General features: G+C 43.3%; 1 protein-coding gene across 1 annotated transcript in view; it reads left to right on the top strand.

The window, feature by feature from the left end:
• Positions 1 to 17,895, top strand: part of trip4 (thyroid hormone receptor interactor 4) — a 133,037-nt gene that overhangs the window by 19,290 nt on the left and 95,852 nt on the right. Inside the window, exons 5-8 of the mRNA XM_041178649.1 lie at positions 1,664 to 1,876; positions 3,746 to 3,830; positions 11,178 to 11,298; positions 14,834 to 15,049. Of these exons, the coding sequence (XP_041034583.1) occupies positions 1,664 to 1,876; positions 3,746 to 3,830; positions 11,178 to 11,298; positions 14,834 to 15,049 (635 nt within the window). The remainder of the gene's footprint in view (positions 1 to 1,663; positions 1,877 to 3,745; positions 3,831 to 11,177; positions 11,299 to 14,833; positions 15,050 to 17,895) is intronic.

Here is a 17,895-nt window from a genome sequence, read left to right as displayed (position 1 = left end):
ATGACGCAAGATGGGGTCTTCATGAGATTGGATGTGGTGGTGTTAGCATAGAGGTGTGTTAGCTATTTGGTTACCTGTCTCCCCAGCATGTTGCATCAATCATTGTGAAATGTGCTACTCTACCCGTGGGGGAAAAACACCTGCTAATTTGAGCACCGGCTCCAAGCTTACAACCGGACTCTCAACTCTTTCACCGGGAGTACATTTTTTTTCCTTCCCCTTCTCCCTCTCCCTCCCTCTTCTCACTCTCTCCACTTTATTATCCTGTTCACTTTCCGATTTTAGCATTCCTACCTTCCCCAGAGCCCATTTAAAATATTTCGCTAGGCAAACAGTCTCCACTCCCAGAGGCTAATGTTGCATCCAAGAAAACAAAGCTCCTTCTTTCTTTGAATGTAGCATTGAGTCCTGGGTCACTTGGTCAGAGCCTGGTTAAAGTGTGACATCTCCAGGCAGCTGCCCTGAGCTATGTTGTTTCACTGTGACGGAGAAAGTTGGACAGGTAACTCCTGACTGGACCAGTCCCTGGTAGTTGGCTATAGGAAACATTGGCAGCTACCTACAACCAGGAAATGTAGTTGATGGCAGCACAGTTAGGCAAAGAGGATACAAGTTGAGTTAACCAAGTGTAATCTTACTCATTTAAAATAAAACAAAGCTTCTCTGTTTAATAGATCCAACTCTGATCATAAGGCTTATTTCAAATTTTTCCAAAAGATTGACAACCCTAGAAAATGTAATATATTGGTCATTTCTTTCTTGGAGGGTAGAAAACACTTTTGATTTTAAAATCAATATTCTCCCCACAAATTCATGCTTGTTTATGGAGATCTCTTCATAGAACTTTATCACCATTGCTTTCAAATTAACCGACAGGGAACAAGAGCCAATTGGGGAAAAACTCCAACTCCTCAGTACATCAGAGATTAGGAATTTGGTTTGCATGCGGTCCATGAAGCAGCTCATGGAGATTTTTGTGCACTTTGTAGATAATTTCAGATTGTGCCCTTGCGACAGTCCTTTACTCAGTTTCTGTTCCAGAGTTCAACCTATTCTGCTTTGCAATCAGTCATTGGGAGGTGTGAAGCACTGCTTATGGAGGGATTTTTTATGATTTAATTAACTTCCAGGATACTCAGGAGACGTGGAAAGGGTCTGGATATGTTTATTGTGTCCAGCTAGGATTGAAACCGTCCTATAGGAATTTGAGGATGCAAGAGAAGATATTTGCACTGTGGCGAAAGCAGAAGTGACTGTTGAAAACAGCTGCTTTCTGATCAAGGTTCGATCTGCAGCTCAGTCAGTAGCACTCTCCCCTCTTTAGTCAGAGGTTGTGGGTTCAAATCCCACTTCAGCACATAAAATCTAGACGCACACACTCCCGGTGCAGTACTGAGCATGTGCTGCACTGCCAGAGGTGTTATCTTTCGGTTGAGACTTTAAACGAGGCTCTGTCTACCCTCGCAGGTGAACGTAAAAGATCATACGGCACTATTGGAAGAAGAGCAGGGAAGTTCTCCCTGGTGTCTTGGGCAATATTTGTCCCTCGATCAACATCACCGGAAAGTGATTATCTTGCCATTGCTGTTGTGTGGGAGCTTCCTGTGCACAAATTGGCTGCTTTGTTTTCTACATTACACTTTTTACTTCTGTTTTTAACCAGGTGCAAGAGACTAATTCTGCATCCAAGAAGAAGACAAAGTACCTGTCCCTGTACACAAAGGAGGGTGAGGACCGACTTGCTGTCACTCTCCCTGGCCGTCATCCCTGTGAATGTTTAGGACAAACGCACAAATTAATCAACAACTGCCTGGGTTGCGGCCGTATTGTCTGCATGCAGGAGGGATCGGGTCCCTGCTTATTTTGTGGAACGCTGGTGAGTGCGTAATTCTCTCTGATGAAGGCTCTGCTTCCTGGGTAGTGAGATATTCTGTGCTTGTATTCCTTATGGAAGGGAGCAAATGGCTGGCCTCTGTATTGATCGAGATGTATAGAATTGCCAGCTGTGCTGTCTCACTGATATCTGTCGTTTGATTCTGATTTCTATGGAAAATGTTAATTCAGTTCAATTTACCTCTCATGATAGCTAAATATACCTTGCGATGTGTTCTTGAAATCTATTGGTCAGGAACTGGTCCATTCCATAGTCTGTGTTGGGTTAGCTGATCTCAGCCCAAGAAATGGTTCAGGGAGGGAAGGCAGGTGGGAGGGGTACTACAATCGGCTAAGAATGAAATTTGGCCAATTCACTTATTGCCATTCACTGACCCTAGCTGGTAAGTGTGCATGGTATGAACATTCCTGGTGGGTGGACTATGGCTCACGATTGGGTACCAGGCTGATGCACAAAAACGGCCATTTGAGGTCCTTGACACATAATCCAATGATAGCTCAACTCAACTCCTCAGCAGAAGAGAAGAAAACAGGAAGGTTTTGGGGAGTGTTAATAAGCAGGATTGTAATTAGCTGGAAAATTTGTTTTTCCCCTACCTGTTTAATACTTTTACCGTAAGCAATGACTAATTTGATAAGACAAATCTGTTTAAGCCTGACAGTGTGAGCACATTGATTAATACTCATTCATCCCAGATGCTTCAGCAATGTCTAATTTCAACTGCATTTATTAATTATGCTCCTTCTCAATGTCAGCGGCTCAAACTTGTGTGTGCCCACTGAAATGTGATGTCTTCATCTGACTACCGTTTGTACCATTTATCGCATTGTGGAACTGTCACTGTGCTTTGATTTGAGCATGGCCATTGAACAAATGACACCACTCCCACCTGAAGACTCCTTTGGCACTGCACAGAATGCTTCATTGTATTTTGTAGAATTGGCTATACCTTAATGGTAGAAAATTATGCATAGTATTTGTTTTTGCCTAGAGATGATGCTTTCCTGGATCTTGGCTTTCAAGATGTCCTTCATGTAATGTTAAAACCTCCCTTATGTGGCAGCTACACATTAAGCAGAGCAAAGTTGTGCCATTTCTGTACATTGAAACTTAAAGCTCCAGTGGTTAGGAATATTTTTGACATATTTATTTTTCAAATTTTTCCTTTTAAATAACTGATATAGGAAGAAAGAGAGAATATTGGGGAGCGTTCCTCCATTTATTGAGGACAAGCTTTGAACGGGATATTTAGAAATTGGAGTAATTTGGCTTAAGTGACTCCATAAACTGAAGGGAAGTCATGCCTTAACTCCCTTTTCGATAGGAAAAGAATATGTGTACCTGAAGAACACATACGCATTACATAGAGCTTTGCATCACAGAAGTAGGCCATTCAGCTGAGCTATTCCAAGCCAACATTTATGATCCAAACAAATCTCCTTCTATCACTCTTCATCAAAACCTTATCAGCATAACCTTGTATTCCTTTCTCTCCTATGTGTTTACCCAGCTTCTCCCTAAATGTATCTATGTTATTTACCTCAGCCACTCCTTGTGATGCTGAGTTCCACATTCTCACCGCTCTGGTTAAAGAAGTTTCTCCTGAGTTTCCCATTGCATATATTAGTGACTCTTTTTATATTTATGATCTGTAATTTTGGACTGTCTCATAAGTGGAAACGTTTTTGTTACGTCTGACTTATCGAACATTTTATTATCTAAAGACCACTGTTGGGTCATCCCTTGGCCTTCTCTTTTCTAGAGAAAAGCACCCCTGCCTATTCAGCCTTTCCTGTAAGTATTACCTCTTAGTCCCTGCATCATTCCTTAATCTAAATGTAACTCTTGTAGGTCTGTACCAAGGAAGAGCAAGAGATCCTTGTCCGTGACTCAAACAAGAGTCAGAAATTACGCAAGAAACTCATGGGGACTACAGGTTAGTTATTTACGATTGCTGTGTATTTGATAATTGGAAATATTTATTGGTGTTCTCCATTGGATCTGTTTAAAGGTAACATGTAATTGACCCTGACAGATCTGAAGTCCTGAGTTCAGTTCTTGGTCAGTTGTAAATTAGTTGTGGTGCAGGGAGCATGCTGCAACTCACCTTGTGTCTTGAAGGGGAATTAAATAGAACGTACATCATAGCAACATTTGGCTCAATGGTCTATGATGTTTTTTTAGCTTCGTATGATCCTCCTCCCACCCTTTTTCAATTAACCCTACCAGCAAAATCTTCTATTGCTTTCTCCCTATGTGTTTATCCAGCTGCCTCTTAAATTATCTGTGTAACTTGCCTCAACTGTTCCATATTGTAGCAAATTCCACATTCTTACCACTCATTGGGTAAAGAAATTTCTGTGAAATTCCCTATTGGATTTATTAGTGTCTACGTTATATTTATGGCTCCTAGCTTTGGACTTCCAACAGATGGAAACAACTTCTCTATTTTTATTGTATTAAACCGCTTTATAACCATATAATTACCCATGTTATTTGCTTCTGATGAATGATGATCTCTGCTGGAAAGTTGGAATATGTGCAGGATTGGTTTGGGTCCAATGCCTCCTAAAACAGACCAGTGTGTCAACGTTTCCTACCTGTGAAGAATGACCATTGAAGTAGCAGAGCCCAAGGAACCATACTCCTTGCACGGAAGTGTGTATTCTAATGTAACAGATCTCTCCATTCCAAGATCAGGGTTTGAATCCAGCCATGGCTGATGGGATGTAATGCTATTCTGCCTTTGGCTGGAATGGCCTATTTCCCAGCACAAGCATCTTTCGCTTTGAGCAAACTTTCCAATTTGATCAACTTGTTCACCAAAAGAAAATCCAGTTACAGGATGGATTTGATCTGTGCCTTGAGCGAGGGCTCCCTCTTCAGATTGCTATCCATCGGTTTCTAACGGGAATGCCCATAGAGCTCTCTCCTTTATTCCATGCATTTACGATGACCTTTGAAATAGCATCATAGCATCTTTTACCTCTACCTGAGGGGAGAGACGAGACCTCAGCTTAATGTTCTGAAAGATGACAGGTCTGACAGTGCAGCACTTCCTCAGTACTGCATTGGCGTGTCAGCCTGGATTATGTTAGGTCTCCGGTGTGAGGATTGAATCCATGATCTTCGAACTCATGCAAGAATGTTACCCACAGAATCAAAGCTGACATTTATGTTATCTAGACCAATAATTCTACAGTTTATGATGTTTTGCTCTTCGATATTATTATGATCTGAATATTCCTTTCCACAAATGCATCTACTTATCTGAATGTTCATGTCCCTTGCTTACGTATAGATTAAAATCAACAATTGCTTTCAATCATTGAATCATTTCATCCCACTCCTTGGCTCTGTCTCCAAAGGATGATAAATTTTGTCTCCAAATATTTATCCAATGTGCTACCATCACCCTGTCAGGTGGTTTCTAATCATTACCAATTTCCAATCATATCAGTTTATTTTTCTTTATTCTTTTATGGGATGTGGGTGTCACTGGCACGGCCAGCATTTGTTGCCCGTCCCTAATTGCCTTTGAGTGAAGTTAAGAGGCAACCACATTGCTGTGGGTCTGGAGTCACGTTGACCATACTGGATAAGGACCACAGATTTCCTTCGCTAAAAGACATGTGGACCGGATGGATTTTTACTACAATCAAAAGTAGTTTTCATGTTATCATTACTGAGACTAGCTTTATATTCCAGATTTATTAATTGAGTTTAAATTCCACCAGCTACCATGGATTTGTATCCATGTCCCCAGAGCATTAGACCTCTGGATTCCTAGCCCAGTGACTTTACCACTGTGCTAGTGCCCCCATCCCCATTTCACTCTGCTTAAAACAGAAAATGACCTCCCGTTGCCTGGTTCTTTTGCTAATTGCCTTAAATCTGTGTCTGTTACTGACCCTTCTGCCACCGGAATTTTTAAAAATATTCTTTCACAGGATGTGGGCATCGCTGGCTCAGCCAGCATTATTATTGCTCACCTCTAATTGCTCTACTGAAGGTGTTGGTGAGCTGCTTTCTTGAACCGCTGCAGCCCATGTGGTGTAGGTACACCCACAGTGCTGTTTGGGGGGAGTTCCAGGATTTTGACCCAGTGACAGTGAAAGAATGGCGATATAGTTCCAAGTCAGGATGGTTAGTGGCTTGGAGAGGAGCTTGCAGATGGTCCTTCTAGGTGGTAGAAGTCATGGGTTTGCAGTCAAAGGAGGCTTAGTGAGTTTCTGCAGTTCCTTGCAATGCCTAGTAGATGGTACATACTGCTGCCACTGTGCGCCGGTGTTGGAGAGAGTGGATGTTTTTGGATGGGATGCCAATCAAGCAGGCTGCTTTGTCCTGGATGGTGTCCAGCTTCTTGAGTGTTGTTGGAACTGCACTCATCGAGGCAAGTGGGGAGTATTCCATCACACTCCTGATGTGTGCCTTGTAGATGGTGGACAGGCTTTGGAGAGTCAGGAGGTGAGTTACTCACCACAGAATTCCTAGCCTCATGCATGCCCAATTTTTGTATGGCTATCACAGTTCAATTTCTGGTCAATAGTAACCCCAGGTTGTTAATGGGAGGGGTTTCAGCGATGCTAATGCCATTGAATGTCAAGGGGACTTGGTTAGGTTCTCTCTTGTTGGGGATGGTCATTGCTTGGCACTTGTGTGCTATGAATGTTACTTGGCACATATCAGCCCAAGCCTGGATGTTCTCCAGGTCTTGCTGCATGTGGGCCTGGATTCTTTACTCTGAAATCGAGTAAATGAGAAACTATCAAAACACTTCATGCTTTTAAATGTTTACGGAAAGTCTTCTTTTAACCTTCTCTGCTCTAAGGAGAACAGCCAGTGTCTGTCTGAACAGTGAATGAGGTTCAGTACAGCTATGGATCTACCAACTCTTCAGATGGTTGCTACTTGCTACAGTAATGAATGATGCAATGCAAATTGTTGTGGCAAACTTCCACTGCTTATCAAAGAAAAGTACAAAGTCCTGAGTTACTGCCAGGGGGAGAGGGCATAATTGAAAGGCAAGTCACCTTGAAGTGCATTTCTTTCTTCACCAACTGGCTACCCAGGAGTATAATACAGCCACCTTGAATCTTGACCCTTGACTGCAATATAGAGTGTGACAGACTCTGTGCCTTTGGGAACCTTGGAACTGGCCTTGGTATTGCTGTTTGAGCTTGCGCTCAACCACTATTGGTGTGTAAAGTGGTGGCTGGTCACCATGGAAATTACTGTGGGCAGAGGCAGCAAGGGAACAGCATGGGGAAGTGGTGGCGTAGTGGTTAAGTCACTAGGCTAGTAATCCAGAGGCCCAGGCTAATTCTTTGGGGCCATGGGTTCAGATCCCACCATGGCCTTTGATGGAATTTAAAAACTGGCAGGAGGTCAAAGTCGCCACTCTCCTAGGGCATCGGACAGGACTGCTCAGAGTGCTATCCCACAGGGGCTGAGTGCTGGTCATAAACCAACTGATGGCTGCCATGTTATGGTATCAGTTGATTACTTTGATCCCTCCCCTTGAATTTGTCACTAAGATACAGAAGAAGCTCGTCGACTTCTTCTGGACAAAAGGATGCACTGGGTCACTGCTGAGGTACAAGTTTCCTGCAGTTAGGTGGTGGTGTGCCCTCGCACCCAGGTGCCGACTTTCCATCCTCAGACCCCGCAGACCGTTTACGTCAAGCCCCCTCCCAGATGTGCGCTGGTGACTTATTTCTTCTGACAGCTGCACGGCCTCAATTATGACCTGCAGCTGCTGTTTACAGACCTGGAAGGTCTCTGAGCCTCCTTGCAGGAGTTAGCTGTATTTTACCAGGAACTGATCAAAATTTGGAACATGGTTGCTCATGCCAGAGGGCGCTCCTGTCAGGAGTAGCGGCTAATGCCTGAGAGCCACTGCTCAAGAACCCACACCTCCACCAATAAGGGTTCATGTGGCTGGTGGAAGAGAGGGCTTGGGCTGCTGGGGATGCCAATGTTTGAGATGTCTCTGGATGGTGGAGGAGCAGGCTGGATGTTTGCCAATAGAACTTCTGCGTTCTGCATCTTTGGATGTCCAGATTGTGGCCAAAGTCATCCAGAACCTTAAAAACATGGTGCTCGGCCTCGATTGCACTCAAGGTATCGAGGTGGCTCAAGTGTGTGGTGGACTCCGGTCTGAACTGACACCTGTTTGAACGGAATTTCACATAGGCCCCAGGCCCTGAAACCTCCCGTGGGAACCTCAACCCCACAATTTGAGCTGTCACCTGGAAAACCCCTGTACGGGCTGCTGCTTTCATGCCCTCCACTTCCTCACCTTCGTCAGCCATCTGGACACGCTGTGGGATCCTGAAGTGCCACCCACCCGGAGATGGCAGAGTCTCCCCCGCCCTCCTCGGTGGTGGTCTCTCTATGTGGGAGTCCTCCCCTTTTCCACCGGGGGTTTAGCGTGGAGGGTGTTGCAGTCCTGTGCAACAGTTGATCAGGATGGTTCATGGACTCCCAGGCTACCTGTATTTCCTGCCTTGAGGAATCCATGTTCCATGTGTATGTAGGTTGTCCGGGGTTGCTGCCCCGTTTCCACTACTTGTGAGGGCTGCTCCTCCAGCTTTGTTTGCACTTCAGCCCTGTGCTCATGATCTTTGACCACCCAGTGGGGGGGGCGGAGATGAAAACAGGGCAGAAGAGCTCTTTGTTGGCCTGCTCCTGGGCCCGACCATTAACGGTCCAGGCAGTAGATGGTAGGGGGGAGTCGGAGGTGGTGGTGGGGGTCATTCGGCCCAACCATTGCCTCTGTACCACGGCTAGGTTCCTGCTCAGGTGTTCTTGGAGAGGAAACATGCGGTGTCCACCTGTACGCTTGAGGCCTTCCCCAACTGGTGGGCACTGCAGGGGCTGGAGTGCATTATTTCCCCCCTAAATGTTATTTTAATTTAATTTTGATAAGTTTCCTTTAAAGTTTTGTTTTTGTTACAGTGCCCCTTTAAGGGGTTAATCGTTAGTTAATTAGTTTAATCATTAGTTTGTTTAACTCACAACTGTTGTTTCAAGAGAAACATAACAGGAGGAGAGTGAAGTCAGGAGAGAGATAATATATATATCTGTAATGTTTTACTCTGTGAATAAATCTATTCCAAGTATAGGCAGACTCTGGTTTCTTCCTTCACCAACTGGCTACGCAGGGGTATAATACAGCCAATTGGGATCTTGATATCTCACTGCCGTATAAAGTGTGATGGACTCTGTGCTTTTGGGAGTCTCGGGGGCTGGCCTCAGTGTTGCTGTTTGAACTTGAGCCAGGTGGTGGCAGCACCAGCATTAGTGTGTAAAGTGGTGGCTGGTCACTGTGGAAGCATCAGTGCAGAGGCAGAATGGGAAGAACAGCGGGAGATGGTGGCATAGTGGTAATGTCACTAGACTAGACTAGTAATCCAGAGGTGCAAGCTAATTCTCTGGGGACACGGGTTCAAATTCCACCATATCAGCTGGTGGAATTTTAAGTTCAATTAATTAAAAGAAAACTAGTCTCAGTAATGGGAACCAAAAAACTATCACCAATTGTAAAAACCCATCTGGTCCACTAATGTTCTTTAGGGAAGGAAATCAGCCATCCTTACCTGGCCTGGCCTACATGTCACTCCAGATTCGCAGCAATATGGTTGACTCTTAACTGCCCTCAGGGGAAATTAGGGATGGGTAACAAATGCTGGCCTTGCCAATGACTCCCACAACTCATGAACAAATAATAAAAAAGAGGCTGTTGCTGGTGAAGAGTTGTAACGATGAACAATGCTGTTAGAGGAGGTTTGTTCCAGAATATTTGGCGGCTATTGGAGTCGATGTAGAGTTGCAAAAATGTAGGTGAAGGATCAAGAGGTTGGAGCTGACATCTTTGTGTGGCGTTGTCCTTTCTTCTGTGAGGTGCACAAAGAATTATCGGATGACATGAAAAAAGAAGCATGGAAATAGGCCCATGTGACCCCAGATGGCACGAAAGCTGGCCCATGTGACCAGGTGTTGTGAGAGATGGCAATGATGTGGTGCAGTTGAAAAAAGTTGAACACACAGGCTGGATTTGGGAGCAGAGATGAGGAAAAATAAGGTTATTGACACTGCTTCAGTTATTTTTAAAGGAATTGATTGACCAGAACTGGCCATGAAATGCACAGAGGTGTTACTGAGGGTTTGGATAAAGACAATACTGGTGGATCCACATAATCGTGAGCAGAGGTGAGGAGGTTCTGCAGAAGTGCGTCGTTTTGGTGAAGACAGTGCCTTCAGAACTTGAGTCGATTGGAAGCTGCTGCAGGATGAGAATTGGTGGCTAATTTCTTGGAGCTGGAATTCTACCCGAGGAAATTCAGAGCTTTGAAGGATTTTGTGGCTGATATTGGTGCCATGTACGCTGAGGGGACTGCCCAGTAAATTCATTAGATCTATCTTTGCTGTATTTGGTATTTAATGTGAAACTTGTCATACATGTTGCCTGTTAATTCGTGCTTAATTTATGTTTATTTTGCTTTGGTCTGTAAAGTAAAAGTCATGAAAAGTGAGATCTTGTCCATCGGTTTTTTTTGTTGGGGTCATTTGGTAAATTTTGGTTCTTTTGGTTTGTTGGTCTCTTTGAGGATCATAACATGAGGGAGTGCTGCCTCTGCACGATCAAAGTTACCGTCCTTCAGATGAGATATTAAACTGAGGCAAAAACAGAATTACCTGGAAAAACTCAGCAGGTCTGGCAGCATCGGCGGAGAAGAAAAGAGTTGACGTTTCGAGTCCTCATGACCCTTCGACAGAACTTGAGTTCGAGTCCAAGAAAGAGTTGAAATGAGGGCCCCGTCTGCCCCCTCAGGTGGACCTAAAAGAATCCATGGCACCATGTTGAAGAAAAACATTCTCCCCAGTGTCATGGCCAATATTTTTCTCTCAACCAGCACAATTTATTTGGTCATTTTTGGATTGTTGTTCTGGGAGCTTGTTGTCCTCTAATGGTCTATAAAGTGGTTTGGCACGTCCTGGAATCATGAAATGTGCTATATAAAGCAAGACCTTTTTGTTACAAGTATATAATCCAGTTAACAAAATGTAATTTTGAATAACTAAAGCACTTGCCAATATTGTATACAGGAGTTGGTATGTAGTTTTAAAGCTTCCTGGGTCACACTGTTTAATCATATTGAATTCAGGATTCCATGCAAACTTTATAATGGCGTTTGACTCTTATTTTATAACCAGTTCCAAGTGTTTTACTGTTTAAATATAATAAAAGAGTAATTTGAAACCTGTTGGACATTTCTAGGTGCAGGGAATCCTGATACTTTTGAGAGGGAGCTGCTGCCTCATCAGGAAATGGTTCTGAAAGCTGGGCTGGAGAAAGCTGTTAAACACAAAGACAAGCTATTAGAATATGACAAAACCAGGTAAAAGGGTGAGGTGGTGACTGTGATTCAATAGCTAAATTATTTCAGACATCTTATTGAAATGGGTGTAAATATAGCAACTAACTATGCACAACTCTTCCCCACAAAGCGTTCCCTTATCAGTGATTTGAGTATGAATCCATGTAGGATACCGTAATGGTATGATATGGCTAATAACGCACATTTTGTTGAGGTAGGAAAGCTCCAGTTGTGCGAGCTCTTGTTAGACTGCATCTGGAGTACTGTATTCAGTTTTTGGCATTGCACCTCAGAATGACCTTCAAGGGAGTGCAAGTGCAGGTTTACTAGAATGATTCCAGGGTTAACAGTTAAATTATAAGGACAGGTTACCTTGTCTAGGCTTGAATTTCCTTGCAGAAAAGATTAAGGGTGACCTAATTTGGTGCTTAAGATGATAAAAGGGTTTAATAGGGTAGATAAACTATTTCTTCTGGCGAGCGGAGTATAGCACAATGAGCCATCATCTTAAAATTACTGCTAGACTGTTCAGGGAGTGTTTTTCAGGGAAGACTTCTTCACTTAGAGTAGTGGTAAAAGCTGAGGCTAGACTAATTGAGAATTTCAAAACGGATAGATTTTTGCCATGTAATGGTAATGAGGAATATGGAACCAAGATGAAGTTGAGATGCAGATCAACTATAATCTAATTGAATGGCAGAACAGACTCGAGGGCCTGAATGGCCTTCTCCTGTCCCTGTGATCACTACATTTTATAGGATAGTTACCTGAATTATTAATTCAATGTGGTCAGCCAGGTAGTCAGAATCCTGTTAAGTGGCTGTACATTATGCATTCTCTGTTAGTATTTGGATTCCCTCTGTATGCAAGTATCCTGAAACTCTCTCACCTTTCATGACATGAACAGTGCAGTTTCACTCCTTTGTAAGTGAGTACTTTCCAAACAGGTACTGCCTGTGCCCGTATGAGCAGCCATTTCCCAATCCTGTCATTTTCTGGTCCCATCCTCTCCGTGTCTACTTTGTTCTCTGGGATTTCCAGCCACTGATGCCAGTTGCCAGGCTGAAAGTGTTTTTATACTAAGAGCACACCCTTATGACTGCTGCCAATTAGAAAAAATAAGCTTAAAATAGGTCATCATGGCAGTCAGTTTTAGCGAACCCTAGCAGTTTTGCATTTGCCTTTTGTGCTGTAGGAAGCAGAGATGCAAAAGCAAACTTAACTAATTGTAAAAGCAGCTTGGGTATTCCGTATCGATTCTTCTCTCTGCTGGTTTCCCATGAGAAGAAACAAAATGATATTTGGAGGTGGAGGGATAATCCATCATCTGTTGTGCGTGAACCCTCTTCACTATTATTGAGGCTGTCATTTTAATGGGGCTTTTTCAGTCAGACTATGAATGAAGAAATAGATTTGCCTCTTAAGCGTTTCCTGTTGGGAGAGGAGGATTGAGCAGCGTTCAATCCTTGCATTGAGAACTGACAGCCAGTCCAGGATATAGGTTGGGGCACAGACGGTGAGTTGGAAAATGGGGCACAGGATAAGAGGCAGAAACAGAGCAATAACAATGAAGAGGGCACTTGGTACAGCACATACCTCTACCATGCTGCGTTAACTCAACATTATTACAATCTCACAGATCTTGAAGCTTTTCCATGCCTGCTTAATGCTCTGCAACTACAAAGCTGAAAAAGTAAATCCTTTTTATTCAGGGCTTCTATATCACTGAGGAGGCTTCAGGCCAATCCACATCCAACAACTGCTGTGAAAACTCTGCTCACGTTTTGGCAGCTGTGACTTTCAGCAATATTCTCAATTAATCCACAACGTTCTTTAAAAAAAAATGTCAATTTGCCATATCTCATGTTAAAGTCTGGATTTTGATCTGCATCTTTGCTAAAAACTAATAGGTTCTACCTTGGGCTATGCCCTATTGAGTTTTGTTGAAATCCATCTGTTTGGTTTTGAGATTTTTTTTATGGATAAACAGACTAACAGTGCTGAGATCAATACCACCGTCCACCTTCAGAGGCAGAGAGAAGAACTGCATTTATATAGCACCTTTTAATGTTATAAAGTGACCCAAGGGAGTTCACAGGAGCACGATTAAATAAAATTTGACATCTCCTTGGCTTGTCCAACCTTTTCGTGTGGGGGACCACATTTCGATTTGTTTTCTCATTCACAGGGCTGATTAGCAGATTTCAGCCAGATAAGGTTTGGCACAATATTAAACATGAATTTTTTTTAAAATTCAATATTGAGCAATAAATTTACAATTTAAATAAGTAATTAATAAAAATTGCCATTAAAAACTGGTAAGCAACAGAGTTAACCAATAAAACGTTTTGCCTTTTTATGCATGAAGCGGAGCTAGAGAGGCAGATTAAGCCCCAAATCCTGTTCGCCAGGGAAGAGGTGGGGACCGGGCCCGAGCTAAGGAGTTGGGTTTCAGTAATACTGACCTTGCGTTTGCCTCAAGTGGCGCAAACTCTGAACTGGCCTTGGCAGAATTCATATGAAAGCCAGGGTTGGAAGTGGGCTGCCTTTCAACCTGGGTTTTCCTCCTCTCTTGGCCTGCTTGGTGGACAAGAGGAGGAGAGACAGAGTGTGCATGTGTGTGTCCGTCTTGCTCCCAGTCTCATGCTCTCGCTCGCTCACATTGACTCACTCACTCCCCACCTGGGCCTGGGAGGTTTGGACATTTTACTGAGGAAGTTTTCGGGATGCTTTAAGAGATGTGCTTCCTCACTTCTGCCCTGTCTGAGACTCCAGCTGCCCTGAGTAGGTGGTGGCTAGGTGGTGCTGTGGCCATGGCCTCCCCAGTCTTCTCTGCCATCTTGACTGTGGTACTCCTTTAGGGGGCTGGTGCATGCACCGGAGGGTGAGAGAATGTTTTCACAGCGTGCACTAAGAGAAGCCACTCGCCTTCACACAGCTTGCTGATCCTCCAATCAGAGACTGTTTCTCTCCCGAATTTTCTGCTGATAGGCTGTTTCTCTCCTGGTTGAGCCTGTGATTGGAGGAGCAGTTCCTTGCAGAGTCTTCCATTGAACTTACCCGTAGTTTGAACAGTGAGTCCGCAGGCCAGGTGGAGAAGCTTGATGGGCCATGGGTTGCACAAGCCTGATGTAAAGAGATGTTAGGAGTATGTGTCCAAAACCTGAGTTAAAGAAGTGTGTCTTAGAGTAGAGGGAGGCAGAGAGGTTGCAGAGGGGAATTACAGAGCTTAGGACCTCGCTGGCTGAAGGCACACCCACCCATACTGGAGCAGTGGAAATCAGGTAGGTGCTGGAGGCCAGAATTGGAGTGTGGATGTCTCAGAAGGTCATGGGGTTTACAGAAACGATCAAGGATTTAAGAACAAGGATGACAATTTTAAATTTGCGTTGTTGCTGGACCAGGAGCCAATGTACATCAGTGTGATGGGGGATTAGGACTTGGTGTGAGTAGTAGTGTTGTATTTGTATGCTGAAAATACCCAAGAGTTTGAAGGTGAATCTTGCTGCCAAGTTTGAATCCTGCCCAACTAAGTGGATCCATTTGTGTTTTACAGTGCTCGCCGGACCCAGGTCATTGATGATGAATCTGATTACTTTGCTGCTGATTCCAACCAGTGGCTCTCCAAACAGGAACGAGACATGTTACGCAAAAGAGAAGAAGAATTAAGGGAGTTACGGCATGCATCCCATCGAACAAAGCAGATCACGATTGACTTTGCTGGAAGGAGGATCCTTGAGGATCAGGGACCTTTGGATCAGTATTACAGCAGGTTTGTGTGGAACAGAGCATTTTTCAAAAGCTTCCTCATAAAGACTTTGCCTTTATCAAATGAGCTCTACAGACCAGTTTTAGCCCTGTTTGTGCTGAATTAACTGATCAAAGCTGGAGTTGGGAGTAGGCACACTTAGGTTTCAAACTGTTGGTTAGGAAGGGTAGAATTGAAATGGCTCCCACTCCTGATTTCAATCAAGTGACCCTCTAGAGCAGAGGTATCCAACCTTTTGTCGTGAGGTGCCAATTTCAATTTCTTTTCTCATTCACAGGGCTGGTGAGCAAATTTCAGAAAGTCAAGGCGTTAGAAATGTTTTAATTAAAACAAATAACAAAAAGCTCTGAAGAAGAGTCATACAGACTCAAAACATTAACTCAGTGTTTCTCTCTCCATAGAAACTGCCAGACATGCTGAGCTTTTCCATCATTTTGTTATTTCAGATTTCCAGCATCCGCAGTATTTTCCTTTCAACAGAATATGTGCATCTTTATGTGCTATTTATTAGCTTACTTTCTTGTCACTATATTTGAATATTGATTTAGTGAGATATTTGGCATTGTTATTGTGTGCACAAGTAGTCACTGTCTGTCTGCACACTTAATGTAGCAATGTGGAATATTCCGGATAGATGTCCATCTGTTAGGAGTGATCTTGATTTGGTTTTGACCTTTTTCATTGCTGCAAACAGATTTTCTCAAGAATGTGCACTGCCAAGCAGTGCAATGAATCGAAGGGCACGTTTTGAATAGATTTGGCCAAGACTGTGAGGGAACATATTGACTATAAAATGTCAGAGGCTCATGCTCTGTGAAAGCTCTCTTCTTATCCCTGTCAATTAGTTCCAGTTGGAACATGTCATGAGAATTAGTGCTATGAGTTCCAAATGGAATTGCAAACAGCTTCAGTTCATCATGGGGTTCCCTGAAATCCGCAAATCTTTGTTTGAACTAATCTGTCAGGCTGCCGATCAGTGCAGAATACTCGTCATGTCTCAGCATGTGTGGTTGATAGCATTGTGAAATGGACAATTTTCTTCATAATCAACTATTTCTGAATCAATTCTAAATTCTGAATGAGCATTTGTACATGCTCAGACAGTTTGCTGACATATTGATCCCTTCCCTGTAGTTTCACATTCAAGTCTGCAAGATACCTGGAATGAAAGGGAAATCATGTTTGACAAATTTGCTAGAGTTCTTTTGAGGATATAACAAGCAGAGTTGATAAGGGGAACCGGTAGATGTAGTGTATTTGGATTTCCAGAAGACATTCGATAAGTTGCCACATAAAAGGTTATTGCGCAAGATAGAAGCTCACAGTATTGGGGGTAGTGTATTAGCATGGATTGAGGATTGGTTTAACACACAAGACAGAGAGTCGGGATTAATGGGTCTTTTTCAGGTTGGAAAGATGTAACTAATGGAGTGCCACAAGGATCAGTCCCAGGGCCTCAACTATTTACTATCTATATTAGTGACAGGGGACAGAGTGTAATGTATCCAAATTTGCTGATGATACAAAAATAGGTGGAGGGCATGTTGTGATGAGGCTATAAGGAATCTGCAAGGGGATATAGGTTGAGTGAGTGGGCAAAAACTAAAAAATGGAGTTTACTGTAGAAAAGTGTGAGGTCATGCACTTTGGTAGCAAAAATCAAAAGGCAGACTATTATTTAAATGGAGAGAGACTCCAAAAAAGTGCAGCACAGAGAGATCTAGGTGTTCTTATGCATGAAACACAAAAAGTTAGCATGCAGATGCAGCAAGTAATTAAGAAGGCAAATGGAATTTTGGCCTGTATTGCTAGGGGGTTGGAGTTTAAAAAATAGGGAAGTCTTGTTACAACTGTACAGGGTGTTGGTGAGGTTGCACCTGGAGTACTGTGTACAGTTTTGGTCTCCATATTTAAGAAAGGGATATACTGGCATTGGAGGCAGTTCGAAAGAGATTCACTAGGCTGATAAAAGCAAAATACTGCGGATGCTGGAAATTTGAAACAAAAACAAAAATAGCTGGAAAAACTCAGCAGGTCTGATAGCATCTGTGGAGAGGAAGACAGAGTTAACGTTTCGAGTCCCTATGACACTTCATCAGAACTCTTCTGTCTTCCTCTCCACAGATGCTGTCAGACCTGCTGAGTTTTTCCAGCTACTTTTGTTTTTGTTTCACTAGGCTGATTCCTGGGTTGAAGGGGTTGACATAGCAAGAGCAGCTAAACAGATTAGGCCTTTATTCATTAGAGTTTAGAAGAATGAGGGGTGATCTTATTGAAACGTACAAGACTCTGAGGGACCTTGACAGGGTAGATGTTGAGAAGATGTTTCCACTAGTGGTAGAATCTCGAACCTAAGGGACGTAGTTACAGAATAAGGGGACACTCATTTAAGACTGAGATGCAAAGGAATTTCTTCTCTCAGAGGGTAGTGAATGTCTGGAATTCTCTACCGCAGGGAGTTGTGGAGGCTGGATCACTGAAAGTATTTAAAGAGGAGGTAGATAGATTTTTGAAATATTGGGGAGTTGAGGGTTATGAGGAGCTGGCATGAAAGAAGAGTTGAGGCCTGGGGCAGATCAGCCATGATCTTATTGAATGGCGGGGCAGGCTTGAGGGGCTGAATGGCCTACTCCTCCTATTTCTTATGTTCTTATGTAAACTAGAAACGCCAAGTCGTTCAACCACTTATCATCGTCCGTGAAGTTAACATCATTTCCTATTTTTGTCGTTAAGGTTTTTATTTCTTCAAGCAGTGACCACAGTCTGGCTATTGTGGGCCTCCCTGCTGTGCCAGTGAACATGGTCTGATCCTACCACTGTAAGAAAGGCTTAGAACTGTCTGTGATTGA

The sequence above is a fragment of the Carcharodon carcharias genome, chromosome 32 (genome assembly GCF_017639515.1).
Source record: "Carcharodon carcharias isolate sCarCar2 chromosome 32, sCarCar2.pri, whole genome shotgun sequence".
NCBI classification, from domain to species: domain Eukaryota; kingdom Metazoa; phylum Chordata; class Chondrichthyes; order Lamniformes; family Lamnidae; genus Carcharodon; species Carcharodon carcharias.
This window is presented reverse-complemented; position numbering and strand designations above follow the sequence as displayed.